General features: G+C 39.5%; 1 protein-coding gene across 1 annotated transcript in view; it reads left to right on the forward strand.

Moving 5' to 3' along the window:
• Positions 1–16,394, forward strand: part of LRRC69 (leucine rich repeat containing 69) — a 76,025-nt gene that overhangs the window by 25,394 nt on the left and 34,237 nt on the right. Inside the window, exons 2-5 of the mRNA XM_005689249.3 lie at positions 1,190–1,316; positions 7,893–7,965; positions 10,817–11,012; positions 13,878–13,949. Of these exons, the coding sequence (XP_005689306.2) occupies positions 1,190–1,316; positions 7,893–7,965; positions 10,817–11,012; positions 13,878–13,949 (468 nt within the window). The remainder of the gene's footprint in view (positions 1–1,189; positions 1,317–7,892; positions 7,966–10,816; positions 11,013–13,877; positions 13,950–16,394) is intronic.

Genomic DNA, 16,394 nt, shown 5'->3' on the forward strand with positions numbered 1-16,394 from the left:
AAGATGTTGACTCTCACTCATGCCATCTCCTATTTGAATACTTCCAATTTACCTTGATTCATGGACCTAACATTCCAGGCTCCTATGAAATATTGTTCTTTACAGCACCAGACTTTACTTTCACTACCAGATACATCCACAACTGGGTGTTGTTTCTGCTGGGCTCAGCCTTTTCATTTCTTTGGAGCTATTTTTCTGCTCTTCTTCAGTAGCATATTGGGCACCTATGGACCAGGGAAGTTCATCTTTCAGTGTCCTATCTTTTGCCTTTTCTTACTGCTGAAGTGGTTTGCTCGTCCCGTCTCCCATGGACCACGTTTTGTCAGAACTCTCCGCCATGACCCGTCCGTCTTGAGTGTCCCTACTTGGCATGGCTCACAGTTTCATTGAGTCAGACAAGGCTGTGATCTATGTATCAGTTTGGTTAGTTTTTTGTGGTTGTGGTTTAGGAGTAAAAGAAAAGATTCCAAATCTTGAAAGATAAAATTAGATTTCAAATCAGTGAAGAATACCATCTTTAGGGAATAATCCTGTGTCACGGATTTATTGGATTAGAGGATCTTTCTAACTCCTCTTATGTATGGTCCTTCCTATATCTGACCAATCTGATGTTAGTAGGTACATGTAGAGCAGATCTTCCCTACCCTACCTATCATGTTAATAGTTTCTGGTATGAACTTTGTGACCACAGTGATGTTAATGGTTACCTTCCTACTCCACCCCCACCCATGTCTTACTGGCCTAAGTGAAAAAGTTCATTTGGGGTTAGTATGAGAGAAGGACCTCAGATCTTTGGCTAATTTCTGATTTCAGGAAATTAGCCCCTTTGCTGAGTTTTGAATGATTCTCAGTCTGTGAGTCACAGTGTTAGGATACTCTTGAGTTGCTCAAGTGAGTTATTAATGGATCATTAATTGTGTTTTTAAATACCCTTGAAATGGTTTGTAATAAAATTTTAATGAAATTATATACTTTAATTGAGAGTTTGTGCTTAAATAAAGTGAACGTGAAACTCAAATGAACTTTTATTTATAAAGATAATTTTAGGTAATGTGAAATAATTAAGGTTATGATGATTTTTTTTTAGGTTATATGGATCTCAGAAAAGTGGCTTAATTATTTCTTTTTTTCTCATTTGAAGGTGGATAATGAGTTTATTATGAGTTTATTAATCTCTATATGTTTGCAGTTGACAGCACTAAATCTGGGAAACAACCTTTTAGAAGAAGTTCCACAAGAGATGAAATACCTTACATCCCTGAAGAAGCTCCATTTATTTAGAAATAAGATACATAGATTTGCGCCTGGAGTATGTGGTAAGTTAGTCAAATAAGAGCATGTTTATAGTGTCAAAGTTAATTTCCTTATATTGAACAATTTGGAACTAAAGTGAAAAAGGAATTTTAGTCTTTTTTGGTTTGAGATATTTACACTTGAAATTAGAGAATTTGGGGAACAACTTTTTTAAACTACTGTATTATATATTTCTTTACATGTAAATCTAAGAAAATAAGTAGTTAAAGTTAGCAAATTTTCCCCTTTTCAGAATCAGTGTACACATAGACTGTCAAATCTGAGCACCCTTTTTCTGGACTGGAGAGAAAACTAGTTGAAAATCAAATCAAGAAACATCTCCACAGTTCTCCTTGTTCTTTATACTTTTTATACCATGTTAACTATTAAGTCACTATCTTTGTTTAAGATGTGAAGCTGCATTTGAATCAGTTCTAATGAGGTGGATGAAACTGGAGCCTATTATACAGAGTGAAGTAAGTCAGAAAGAAAAACACCAATACAATATATTAACGCATATATGTGGAATTTAGAAAGATGGTAACGATGACCCTATATGCAAGACAGCAAAAGAGACACAGATGTAAAGAACAGACTTTTGGACTCTGTGGGAGAAGGCAAGGGTGGGATGATTTGAGACAATAGCATTGAAACATGCATATTACCATATGTGAAATAGATTGCCAGTCCAGGTTCAATGCATGAGACAGGGTGCTCAGGGCTGGTGCACTGGGATGACCCTGAGGGATGGGATGGGGAGGGAGGTGGGAGGGGGCTTCAGGATGGGAGACACATATACAGCCATGGCTGATTTATGTCAATGTATGGCAAAAATCACTACAATATTGTGAAGTAATTAGCCTCCAATTAAAATAAATAAATAAATAAATAAAGATGTGAAGCTTAACTCAACTTGGGGAGAATTTTAAAGAAAAGAGATGAGGTTAAATAAATGGCATTTCTTCTTTGTGTTTCCCTTAAGCTAATAATTTCTCCATTTAATATGACCTTTTTCCTATTTAATATAGGTAGAAAATGCTTAAGGATAGAATACATGACAAAGAGATCCAGATAATCTTATAGCTTCATTAACTCATGTAAGGCCCTTCACTACTTTATGTGTCCTCAAGAGTAAAATCATAACTATAGAATAGAATTTATGACGTCCTGTGAACTTTTGAGGCATGGGTACTGTATATTGTCATCATTATCACTGAGCAGCATTTATTAAAGGTATAATTTCATGGGGTCTCAGTGTGGATATATAACAAAAACACAAGTAGATTCTAGTACTACCTCTTTAAAATATTTTAAAATATTAGATCATGTGTCTTGGAGAAATATTTTTCCACAAAATAATAACTGTAATAAACTTATTAATGGTATGTACATTATATATACAAACTTATAGATACAGGGTTCAATTATAATTTACTTACAAAGAAACCAGTTTATAAATAAGAAAAAATTAAGGGGATGCAAAAAAGTACATCATAATATTTATGATCTACACTGAGAGGCAAACAGGTAAAATCTGATATACATAAATGATATTAAGCAACCTGGTTCATGCTACTTTAGGCTTCTGTAAAGAAATTTTTTCTCATGTTGCTCTTAAATTTGAGGTTTAAAAAATATATGTAATCTGTGTACAGTACCCTACCCCTGAAGGTCTATGGTTTTTCTATTTCTTGATCTGGGGCTGTCGAACTTTGAAAATGTCATGTGAGTGACATAAATTATGTTCTATGCCAGGTCTTGATTATTCAAAGGCAGAAGCAGTTTGGTGTCCAACATATATTGCATGGTGCTGTTCTTGCCCCCCTCCCTACCCCATCAGAGTAGACTGGACCAGGATAAGATGTGTCCCAAGCTGAGTCAGTCACATTCTCTTTCTTGGGGTTTATGACAGAATCTAAAACAGTTTTTCTGGTCTGAGCTAAACACATGAACTAAGAGAAAAGTTGCAAACTGGTGACCTGTGGGATGAATCTGGTTTAGAAATAACTTGGTTCTGTTTTGTCTGCCTCTTTGAATTAGGGTCAAAGCCAGCTTAAAACTCAATATTAAAAAAACAAAGATCATGGCGTTTGGTCCCATCATTCCATGGCAAATAGATGGGAAAAAGGTGGGAGAGGTGACAGATTTCCTCTTCTTGGGCTCCAGAATCACTGTGGATGGTAACTGCAGCCTCGAAATTAGAAGACAGTTGCTTCTTGCCAGGAAAGCTATGAAAAACCTAGACAGTGTGTTAAAAAGCAAAGACATCATTTTGCCAAGAAAGGTCCATATCAAGACTGTGGTCTTTCCTGTAGTCATGTACAGATGTGAGAGCTGGACCATAAGGAAGGCAGAGCACTAAATTTGAACGTGGTGCTGGAGAAGACTCTTAAGAGTCCCTTCCTTGTATAGCAAGGAGATCAAATCCTTCAATCTTAAAGGAAATCAACACTGAATACTCATTGGAAGGACTGATGCTGAAGTTGAAGCTCCAATACTTTAGTTACCTGATGTGAAGAGCCAACTAATTGGAAAAGACCCTGATGCTAGGAAAGACTGAAGGAAGAAGGACAAGAGGGCAACAGAGGATGAGATGGTTGGAGGGCATCACTGATTCAGTGGACATGAACTTGGGCAAACTCAGAGAGATGGTGAAGGACAGGGAAGCCTGGTGTGCTGCACTCCATGGGATAGTGAAGAGTCGGACGCAACTTGGCAACTGAACAACAACCCAAATTTGCAAATTAAGAGAGTTCATATAAAAGTCTGGATCTCTGGCTCTTTTTTGTTTCACTGAAAAAGATCAGGCAACAATGGATTCATATTGCCACATGACACCAGTTACTGGGAGCTGGCAGAAATGCAGGTCCCCTGTGGCAGAAAGCATGTGCTCACCAATTCAGTGTACCCATGCGAGGTGGACCCCTGCCAGGCCCACTGCTGTGCTTTGAGTTATCTTCTTGGTTCCTGCCAGGGTCCAGCCCCAGTGGATCCAGGGTAATTCGAAGCGGAGACGGCATCGGCGAGAAGAGACTTATTTATTTAGAGATATAAAGAGAGATTAGAAGAAAATAGTGTAATACAGAAAAAGGGGCTGAGATTCCTTGGTTTACACAAGAAGCTGATAAAGTTCCGAGACAAGGAGCTTGCACCGTCTATGTTAGGCCACAGGTGCCCTGCTGGTCTCCCGAAGGAGCAGAGACGCAAAGCGCCTCCCCGTTTGAGTCTTAGAAGCCCAGGCAAAATTAGTAGACATGGAGAGCCTTTGTGTTCCAGACGGGAATTCAGTCTGAAAAGGAGAGGGAGGGAGAGGGAGAAAGAGAGAGAGAGAGAGAGAGAGAATTGACACGGGGGGAGCCAGATTTCTGAGAAACTGGTCCACCTCTTTATTTTCCAGGAAAGCTTTTATACTTTAAGTTGTACATAGAGATCAATGGATAATACAAAGTCATGCAGGGTCAGCAGCCCTGACCCTTATCAAGACCAGGCTTTTTTCTGCATACCTTTCCCACAAACAATGTTGTGTATATTATCTTCTGGCCTTGGAGGCCTGTGGACATTTTATAACCCTCTTTTGATAAAGGCTGCTCAACCAGAAAACTTATTTTCCCTTGAAGTGTTTTTTCTTTATATTTCTAATCTATGTTAGCCTCAGAAAGTATCAAACAGAGTTACATTTTCATGAAGCAGAATTGCAGTGAGTTACAAGAAAGAAAGAACCAATTAGCTCAAAGGTCTGATGTGGTTAATTTCAAGGCTACACTTGTTTTTCTTACATTCCACCTATGTTAACTAATGCACTCCCAGGTGCACAGTGGATAAGGGATATGGGAACTTGGCAGCAAGCATTGTCTCAACAGTGAAATCTTACACCAGCACTATTCTAACAGCTTTTAACTCTTTGAAAGGCTCTATGTTTTAGACTTCCCATGCCTCTCACAGTTGGGGGGCTGTTAAACAATCACATGCATAGTTGTAAAAGTCTGGGTAAACCTGTCAGGCAAGTTAGAGAGCCATCAGAGGGGTTTGAGCTGAGACACTCCTTTTATATGCAAGAGTCTATTAACTGGAGCTCTAAGTTAACTTTTTCCAGAGAAAGGTGGTTGGGGATAGCCCCCCTGTAATGTCAGAAGAATAGGTGGAAAGCATAATGCAGTAAGGCAGGCAAACTCTGGTTTTTGGGAGTAGATGCTCAAGAAAGTCCAGGGGGACCCCTGAGGCCTGATCCTGCCTTTGCGTTTTGTCAGGCCTCTTTCCTCATGACCTTTGCCACAGGCGGGATTCCCCATGCTGGCTCCCGGCAGGTTCCTGTAGGCATTTCAGTCTGAGAACTCCGTCTGCTCCGTAACCATTCAAACGCAGGAGTTGTGGGATGGCTATATGGATACATGGAAAAGTAGAGATAATACGTTTAAAAGTGAAAGAATAAGGAGTGAAGGAATGCGGGAGAGAGAGAATATGAATATGAAGCTTAGAGAAGCTGTAACGAATAATGAAGCTCTATGTTCTGCAGAGATTCCCAGAGAGTATAATCACCCAGACTTGGAGAATCTTCTGGAGAGAGAGAGACTGTTAAGCCTGGAGCTGGTGTGGGGGTCTCCTTGACCATCACAACCCGGTTCAGTGATTCAGAGGGAGCATCAGAAGCCCAGGAGACCCTCTGTGACTACCAAGAGAAATCAAAGGACTGTGTGTATATATGTGTACCCAATACATACAGTTGGCGCTTGAATGACACAGGCTTGAATTGTGGGTCCACTTATACCAGGGTATTTTTTCAATGGTAAATACTGCCTACTGCAGGTTTCCCGGTTGGTTAAATCCTGGGGTGCAGAGGAAGAACAGATGGGAGCGCCCACTGGAAGTTATACGTGGATTTTTCCACTGATGGAGGATGGGTGCCTCTGATGCCTGCCTGTTGTTCATGGGACTGTGATATATATATATACACACACATGTAAAATTACATATTATGTATGTTTATACATACACATTTATACACATACATACATTTCTATTAACTTGACTCTCGCTGCATCACAGGGCCCAGCGAGTTGGAAACAGGATAGGGCGGGGCAGGCCCAGGCAGCAACGGACTGGCTCCTGGGGAAGTCTGAGGCCAAGACCAGGGAGACTGCTCGGGAGACGAAAAGGTACCTAGAAGCGGGGTACACCCAGTCTGGAATCACCGACTTCAAGTTCAAGGCACTGGTAGTGGTGCCTGGGAGATCGACCTCCTCCAGGGGCTGGGAAGCATCGCGCGACGGTGTCCACGAGAAGTGTGGGCAAGCCCGGCGCCCTGCACGCAGGAGGGGTGCCAGAGGGGAGCCATCAAAGTAGCCGGCATGGAGAGCGGGGAGAGCCCCCTAGTACTAGACTTCGTCTTGTGCCCTGCGCAGATGCTGGTGACCGAAGAAAACCTGTTCTCCACGAAAGACCGCACAGAATTTCCCGGATCCTTCCAGTCTCCCGGGAAGATCAGAAACTTTCACGGGCCAGTGCACATCTGCGCCTTCCGCTCCAGGGAGACCCTGGCTCTGAACTTGCATGAAGTGGAGCATGCTCTGCGTCTACTTTGCTTTCTTCGATATGGAGTTCTGCCTGCCTGGTTTCTAAGAGACTGCAGACTCCAGGTGGGAGGTCTGCAGACCCCTGCCTGGGTGGGAGGTGCCTGCAGGCCGCGGACCTTTGGTGAGTTTTCTGTCGGGTGAATGAGTTCTGTGGGTCAAGAAGACCCTCTGGACTTGATTCATGGCGCTTTGCAAACATTTATGAGGCTTACTCCTTGGAAGAAAAGTTATGACCAACCTAGATAGCAGAGACATTACTTTGTCAACAAAGGTCCGTCTAGTCAAGGCTATGGTTTTTCCAGTGGTCATGTATGGAAGTGAGAGTTGGACTGTGAAGAAAGCTGAGCACCAAAGAATTGATGGTTTTGAACTGTGGTGTTGAAGAAGACTTGAGAGTCCCTTGGACTGCAAGGAGATCCAGCCAATCCATTCTGAAGGAGATCAGCCCTGGGATTTCTTTGGAAGGAATGATGCTAAAGCTGACACTCCAGTACTTTGGCCACGTCATGCGAAGAGTTGACTCATTGGAAAAGACTCTGATGTTGGGAGGGATTGGAGGCAGGAGGAGAAGGGGACGACAGAGAATGAGATGGCTGGATGGCATCATGGACTCGATGGACATGAGTCTGAGTAAATTCTGGGAGTTGGTGATGGACAGGGAGGCCTGGAGTGCTGCAATTCATGGGGTCACAAAGAGTTGGACACAACTGAGCGACTGAACTGAACTGAACTGATGGGGCTCCTCTTGCAAGTCTTGAAAACAGAACTAAAACAGCCCTGGGCACCAGTGCCTTTTGAGTTTCTGCTTCAAGTTTGTAGTGAGTTTGGCAGTACTGGGGCCACGATTTAGCTTTGTAACTTTGTGGTAAGGTGTACCTTTTTGCCTTAACTAATTTAAGAGGATATCAGTTAGCAGCACCCAAAGAACCTTGGCCCACGCAAAAAAAACGAGAGCAAAGGTGTATGGAAAAGTGACTAAACATTATTTTCTAACAGATAGCTAAAGTGATTAAAATTATTTTTTAACAGATGGTTTACAAAGTTTGATCCTGCTTAATCTGAATAACAATCAGCTTACATGGATTCCTCAAGAAATTAGCAGGTAATTTTATTATAATGAGAGATGGTTACTTTTTCCCCCCTCAGCTGCTGTGTCCCCCCACCCTGGTTGTTAGAACACTGTATGCCTAGACTCAAGTCCTTGTGAGATTTATACATAGCAAAGAGCAGTCGAAAGACTGAGGCAAGCCACTAAGTTTAAGCAGATGGTTCTTTAAACACTTCAGAGAAATGAGAAACCACAGGATTTGGTAGTGTTTTTAAGTATAAAAGTGAGGGTTTGAAACAGTTCTAAAGTTGATTGTTACTGATTTCCTAACTGTGGCGTTCTTGGAGCTTGCTCTGCTATAGAACTGGGGACTTTACAGTAAAACATTTTCAGCTTGATGGAATAGGTAATGTGAAAATAAAGGCTTTAAAATCAGTATGTCATTTTCATGAAAAAAGCCCCACATTTTATTATCACTCATATTTACGCAGACAGGCTGTTGTTAAAGGGGCTTTCTGGAGCCAACTGAGGGCCTTGTCCTTCTGTTGGCAGAGCACCCTCTTGGGCTTTTCTTCTGACTGTTAGAGAAACCTTTAGGGTTACTTCGGAGACTCCTTATTGCCTGTTGAACAGAAACAGATGTATTACAACAAAAAAACATCCAGATTTTTGAAGGAAGAATCCAAAACTATGAATAGTTCTCAACAAAAGGCTTTCTGCCTTACCTAAAGTTTATTCCAATTTACTTGTCCATACCTCTACCCAATGTATTTTTCCAAGATAGATTTTTACAGAAAAAGTAATGTTTTAAATAAAAGCACCTAGAAAAATATTTGAAGCCACCTCATTCTGAAGAAAAGGAATATTTATAGTAATAAAATGCCAATAATTGTCTTCTTTTTCACTCATTGAGTTTATCAATTTATTTATATGTTGGTGATGTAATGAAAAAAATGACTCTTGGAAGATCTGGTGAATTAGGTTCAGGTTGTAACTGTGCAGATAGCCTTATGACATTAGCCAAATATTTTAACTGTCTTGGATCTTGGTTTTCTCATCTCTAATAACTAATAAATAATTAATAAATTTTAAATAGAGACTTTGTAGTCTGTGACCCTGCTTTTAGTTCTAGTAGGTTTGGGTTTTTTTTACACTACTTCTCTTTAATATTTTAATATTTAGAGTTTTGCCCATCTTTTTAATTTTGAAATACTCTTCTCCCATACCTTTAGAAATTACTTCTTAACCTGGTTTATCTATTTTTCTGCTCTTGCCTTCTCTGAGTGCCTTTTGGGAGGGGATCAGATGTTCATATTTCTCAAGAATCTTTCCATTGGCTTCCTCTCTGTCTCTTTCTGCCCTTTTGTTTTTGTTCTTTCTGTCAGTCTTGTCTATTCATATGGCTTCCACAGTTGAGATCATAGAGTCGTTCCATAAATCTCTTTCACTTTCACTATTATTGTAAGCTCCAGGCCCCATTTATAACTGCCTAGAAATGGCACCTCATTGTGTTATTTTTTTTAACGCCTTTGAAGTGAAGTGAAGTCACTCAGTTGTGTCCGACTCTTTGCGACCCCATGGACTGTAGCCTACTGGGCTCCTCTGTCCATGGGATTTTCCAGGCAAGAGTGCTGGAGTGGATTGCCATTTCCTTCTCCAGGGGATCTTCCCGACCCAGGAATTGAACCTGGGTCTCCCGCATTGCAGGCAGATGCTTTACTGTCTGAGCCACCAGGGAACACCTTTAAAGCATTATAAATCTTCATTCTTAGCTTTGCAAGAAGAAATTTGAATCTTGACACTGTTTTCTGATGGTTAAGTTAGACAAGTTACTCACTGCCTCTGATCTTTTATTTTCCTCATTTCTAGATTAAATGTAACAATTCCAACCTTAAGGTTGTGCTGTTGATTAACTTTAATGCACAAGTACAAAATTGGTGTTCAGTAATGCTTATTTTAGCTTCCCTGGTGGCTCAGAGAATAAAGCGTTTGCCTGCAATGTGGGAAACCCAGGTTCGATCGCTGGGTTGGGAAGATCCCCTGGAGAAGGAAATGGCAACCCACTCTAATACCTTTGCCTGGAAAATCCCATGGACAGAGAAGCTTGGTGCAGGCTACCGTCCATGGGGTTGCAAAGAGTCAGACATGACTGAGTGACTTCACTTTTCACTTTTCAATGCTTATTTCTTCTGGCTTCTTTATTCAAAATAAACTATTTTCTCAAGGAAAATATTACTCAAGGCATATTTACTATGCCTCCCTGTTGCCCTAATTTTTTCAGGCCAAGTTCAAAATGTTGGTTCTTCCAAAGTGCTTATGAACCTCAGGTACTGTATCTGCAATTACAGGCTCAAACATTAATCCTTTTCTCACTGTTTGTTGGTATCTGCTCTCCTTATTTTGTGTTTCTAAGATCTCCTTCTAGACCATGATATATATAAGGGTAGAATTTGTGGTCAACCTGTCTTTGCATATTTCACAGCATCTAAGTGATACAGAATATATGATCTATATCTAAATCTATCCCTATCTATCTATATCCATATGTGTGTATATGGCATTTGGCCTCTGGCTTCCTCTTCAGTATAATTACTAATAAAGTACAAAGACTGAAGACAAAATTTTCTTTCTCTTAAATCTAGGTTGTGAGTACATAAAATACTTTAAACATGAACTATCTGATCATAAAATATCTTTAAAAGTTAAATTACAGCAAAGGCTTTTTTTTTTTTTTAATCCTCAAATGATTCATTGTAGTTGTGAACACTTGACTGGAGAAAAGCTCAGATGAGCTACAAAAAATATGAATTGATATGTGGCTCTGATAAATGATACATGTACATAAATGTACAATGGACTTCCTTATTCTTGTGAATTTCATTCATATATTTTTTTTATTTTTTAGATTAAAAAATCTTAGATGTTTGAGTATAAATCATAACCAGCTAGCCAGCATTCCTAGAGAACTTTGTTTCCTTGAGAATCTTTCTGAACTTCAACTTAACTACAATCAGCTTGTGTGCATACCCAAAGAAATTAAGTTCTTGAAGAAGCTCCAGAAGCTTCTTCTGGCCAGGAACAACATTAAATCTTTGCCAGAGGTAAGCAAAAGATGGAACCAGATTTTCTTTTGTTGGTGAAGAACTCATTACACCATGATAGAGAGCAGTTATAGACTAGATTAGGGTGTCTGAGTACAAGCCATCATTTGCTTTCCCTCTGATTATATATGATTAGTTCCCAAATCACTATGACAAAAGAAGGTTATAACTTGGATTTTTTTTTTAACAAAGCTAGACTTTGTAAATAAAAATACAAAATGCTTTAATTTGATTTTCAGACTACCAAAGAAGAATTCTTTTAGTATAAGTATGCCCCAAATATTGCATGGGACATACTTCAACATTTTAAAAATCTTATCTTTTTTGTCTGAAACTTAAATTTAAGTGAGTCTCCTGCATTTTTATCTGGCAACTTTGTATAGAGCACAAAGTATAAGTACTTTTTGATTTTGTAATATATGCTGGATATCTTCCATTTTTCTTTTATATCCACTGTTCATCCTTTTCCAACCTGCTTTTCTCTTCTGTGTCTGGGAGACTGACTTGTATGAGCATCAGTGAACTCCTTCGTCCTCTGATTTCCTCTAGGGTATGTTCAGTGAGAGGCAGTGTCAGGAGGCGAAAGGGCAGGAGAAGATTGAGTGCGTGCATGCGCACTTGCTTGGTCGTGTCTGACTCCTTGTGACCCCATGGACTGTAACCTGCCAGGCTCCTCCATCCATGGGATTTTCCAGGCAAGGGTACTGGAGTGGGTTGCCATTTCCTCCACAAGGGATATTCCTAACCCAGGGACCAAACCCTCACCTCCTGTGTAGGCAGGCGGCTTCTTTGCCACTGAGCCCCCTGGAAAACCCTAGAGACTGAGTGCCAGATGGTTTTCCCGTGGGGCTGTCTCTAGAATGTTGCTGTGAGTTGCCCGCATGCCTCTCTGGAGGGTCATAGCAATGTTCTGTGATCATCAGAACATCGTCGTGTGAACATTCTTACATTCCCTTGGCTCTTTAGACCTGTGGTGTTAAAGAACTCCCTGCTGTTGCTTGCTTTTGGGAACTTTGTAGGTTTAGGGAACAACCTTTCTTGGTTTGGAGAACCTTGTTGGTTTCCCTAAACCCTGTCAAACTTTTATAAACCGTGACTTTATTAAACCCCCCCTCAATTTTTCCAGTTTGAGAGTACTGTTTCTTGTTAGGAACCTGTCAACAGATTTACCTTCCTTATTAGGCAAATTAGAATTAATTTGATAGGAGGAAAGGCATGGTGTGCAGTAAACTGAGGAATAAAAGTAGATTAATTCCTACTATTTCACTTTTCTCTAAAGAAGATGTTTCCTTTAAAAATTCTGTGCACACTGTAATATATGTAAAAATATACCAAGGTATAGACTGTAAATAAGTATGTTTCAAAAATTTATTCATATATTCTTTAAAATCCTACTTAGTATAAACAAGTAAAATATCTTGAAATTATAGAATAAACCTGTTACAAGCATGTCTCTCTTATTTGAAGGAAAGCAACAGCAGCAGCAACAGGATCATCATGAAGCATTATGTTATTTTGTGTTTATAACAACTTTATCATATATCTCTTATTAAACTCATTTTAGAATAAAGATCAGGGTGGTTATGTGACTCAAGCATAGTTTGAAAAGGTCAAGGAAGGATCTTAGATTCATGCCTGTCTAACGTAAAAGTCCATATTTCAAATCAATAGTCTTACTACAAATTTATAAACCCTGAAGCTTTTAAACTTAAAAAAAACTTGAAGGCTAGTAAATCCTGTCCTGAATTATCATGCAAAGAATGCCTGTAATCATTTATATCCTTGTAAGTTTAATATGATTCAGTCTATCATTGTTCTTTTTGGTCTGTATTATAAATGATGAGGCATTGCAGAAAATAGTCGTTTGTTTTGATAATGAATGTATTGTGAATTATTTTCTGATCTGTGTATGTCTGCACACATGTGTCTGAATGTATATGCCCATCCAGTCCTGTTGGGCATGTGGCTAGACTAACGGATTTCCTTTATAAGGAAAGGGTTGTGTCAGCTTATTGCTACACAAGAGGTAGTTGTGAAGTAAGTGCCAGTGGAATTATGTCTGTTTTCTGTCTCCCAAAGATTCTTTCTATTTTAATGATAGAAATGTCTACTCATTATCTATTAAACTTTAGTGAGCACTTTCTGATTAGTAATTTGTTTAATGCATTCAGTGTCCATATTGAAGGTCAGTTCAGTTCAGTTCAGTCACTCAGCCGTGTCTGACTCCTTGCGACCCCATGGACTGCAGCGCGCCAGGCCTCCCTGTCCATCACCAACTCCTGGAGTTTACTCAAACTCATGTCCATTGAGTCGGTGATGCCATCCAACCATCTCATCCTCTGTGGACTCCTCCTGCCTTCAATCTTTCCCAGCATCAGGGACTTTTCAAATGAGTCAGCTCTTCACATCAGGTGGTCAAAGTATTAGAGTTTCAGCTTCAGCATCAGTCCTTCAGTGAACACTCAGGACTAATTTCCTTTAGGATTGACTGGTTGGATCTCCTTACTGTTATATTGAAAGTAAGGTTTCCATTAACGTTTCCATTTTAGAAATGGAGAAGCTAAAGTACAAAGATTAAGAAATTTGATATAGAGTAAGTGTCAGAGGTGAATTTGAACCTACAGATATTTACTACAAATAGTCTAGTTCTTGGCTACCACGTTATGTTGCCCTGAAGTGGTCAGAGGAAATGGAGAATTCAGAGAATCTGGTGCTTCATTTGTTGTGATTTCCTTGGGGAGAGTACTGATGAGGTAATTAGGAAAGGTGATCAGCCTCATCAAGTTTAAACTTAAAAGAGATGTTTATAATGCTACATATTAGATTTGTAAAAGCTCTCTTTCTCTCTTTTGTTTCCTGACACAGGGACTTTGTGATCTTTTCAACCTGAGAATTCTAGATGTAGCTGGAAATGTTATTCAGATGTTTCCATCAGGAGTAAGTAGAGTCAACTTGTATTATAATTGAAAAATAATTTTGTTTATTGGGAATAGAAAAAATAGCGTCAGTTGCTCAGTCGTGTCAGACCCTTTGCAACCGCATGGACTGTAGCCTGCCAGGTTCCTCTGTCTCCCTTCTCCAGGGCATCTTCCCAACCCAGGAACTGAACCTGGGTCTCCCACGTTGCAGGCAGATTCTTTACTGTCTAAGCCAGAGGAAATCCTCTGTGAAAAAACGGGCAGCCAGTAAAACCTATGGTAATTGAACCTTGAATTAATACAAATAATGGAAAGATTTGCTTTGTTCTAGAACTTCAGAACTTGTTCTTTCTTATTCCTTCCTTTGTGTTCTGTGCTTGCTGAACTTGTTTGAACGGAGTGAACTCTGATTGTTATCATAAATATTTTAATATGTTATCTATGATTGTCTTTTTAAAAAAATCACATACTGTTTTTGGTCACTTCAGACTTTTTCAAAGTATTACTTTCCAGAGCATAGGTTTTTATCCCTTGCATTTGAGAGTCCCTTAGACTGCAAGATCAAACCAGTCAGTCCTAAAGGAAGTCAGTCCTGAATATTCATTGGAAGGACTGATGCTGAAGCTGAAGCTCCAATACTTTGGCCACTTGATGTGAAGAACTGATTCATTAGAAAAGACCCTGATGCTGAGAGCTGGTGATGGGGAAGCCTGGTGTGCTGCAGTCCATGGGGTTCCAAAGAGTCAGACACGACTGAGTGACTGAACTGAGTTCGTCCAAAGGAGATATTTATTAGTTGCTTTTAAGCCATGGACAATGAGAAATGCACTTTTTTTCCACTTAGAGATGAATTTTGACTTTGCTTTAAGTAACTGGTCTTAGCAACTTGTAACTTTTCAGAAAGAAGCTATAGTTTTTCATGTTGGAGTGAATGTGATTCCACTTCAAGGTAGTAATTAGAAGCCCAGCAATCCAGGAGGTATTCAATAAATAGTTGTTGATCCATTACTTTTTCTGATTAATCAATACAAAATTGAGATTATCGTCCTTTTTACCCTCTGAGCAATATTTAGTAAAGCTTATCATTTTAACCATTTTTAAGTGTATAGTTCTAAGTCACTATATATATATATTCATGTTAGTGCAGCACCATTATCACCACCTATCTCCAGAAGTTTTCTATCCATTCCTTGCTCCCTCTAACCTCTGGCAACCAGCATTCTACTTCTTGTCTCTGAGAATTCGAGTACTCTGGGAATCTCATATAAATAGGATCATACCATATTTGTCCTTTTATGACTGGCATATTTCACTTAGTATAATGTCTCCACAGTCCATCTATGTTATAGCTGTGTCAGATTTTCTTTTTTATGGCTCCAATAATACTCCATTATATGTAATGCATATGCATTAAATGTATATATATATTTTGTATTTTCATTCGTCTGCCCACAGACAGTTGGATTGCTTGCCCTTTTTGGCTATTGAGAATAATGCTGCTGTGAATATAGACGTACAAATGTCTGCTCATGTCCCTGCTTTCACTTTTGGGCATATACCCCGCAGTGGAATTGCAGAGTCATATTCCGTATTTTAATTTTTTTTAAGGAATTGCCAAACTATTTTCCAAAAACATACAGTTTTGAATGTTTAATAAGCATTTGATGTTAATACTGGCCCTGCAAATCCTACAGGATTTTATTTCTCCTGCTACACGATATTATCCATGTCTCGGTATGACTCTTCTTCTGCCCTATGATACCTGCCTTGATTGCCAAAGCCGCCCATGTCTTCTCTGGCACCTCTGTGGTTCATATGGACCACAAAATAGAACAATACTTTTCAAGTTGGTCTTCTCAATAGACTGTAATCTTCCAAAGGAAAAGAGTTCTCTTTTTTCCCTTTATACCAGCAGAGTCTTGAATTTCAATCAAATGCATGTGTGCTAAGTCACTTCTGTCATGTCTGACTCTTTGTGACCCCGTGGACTGTAGCCTGCCAGGCTCCGTGGGGAGTCTCCAGGCAAGAATACTAGAGTGGGTTGCCATGCCCTCCTCCATGGGATCTTTCTGACCAAGGGATTGAACCCATTTCTCTTATTATCTCCTGCATTGACAGTTGGACCACTAGACTACCTGGGAAGCCCTTGAATTGAATAAATATTTGTTAAACATATAAATAAAAGTAATTTTCTTTAACTATATTCAGTATTTGACTTAGTAGTACCATGAATTCAAAGTTCCTTCTATAGTGATACTATAGTTATAATTTTGCTATTTTAATAAAACACCATCCCATTAATTTAGGGTAATTTTGAAAGAATATGACTTAGTGTTGCATTTGGAACACCTATTTCAGAATTTTCTGGGAGCATTGAAGTAAAATATTCTGTGAATTCATCTGAGGTTTGGTCCAACTAGTTCAAATGAATAGAATTTTCCACATTTGAGAGATAAGGCCACTA

Source organism: Capra hircus, chromosome 14, assembly GCF_001704415.2.
Source record: "Capra hircus breed San Clemente chromosome 14, ASM170441v1, whole genome shotgun sequence".
Lineage (NCBI taxonomy): Eukaryota > Metazoa > Chordata > Mammalia > Artiodactyla > Bovidae > Capra > Capra hircus.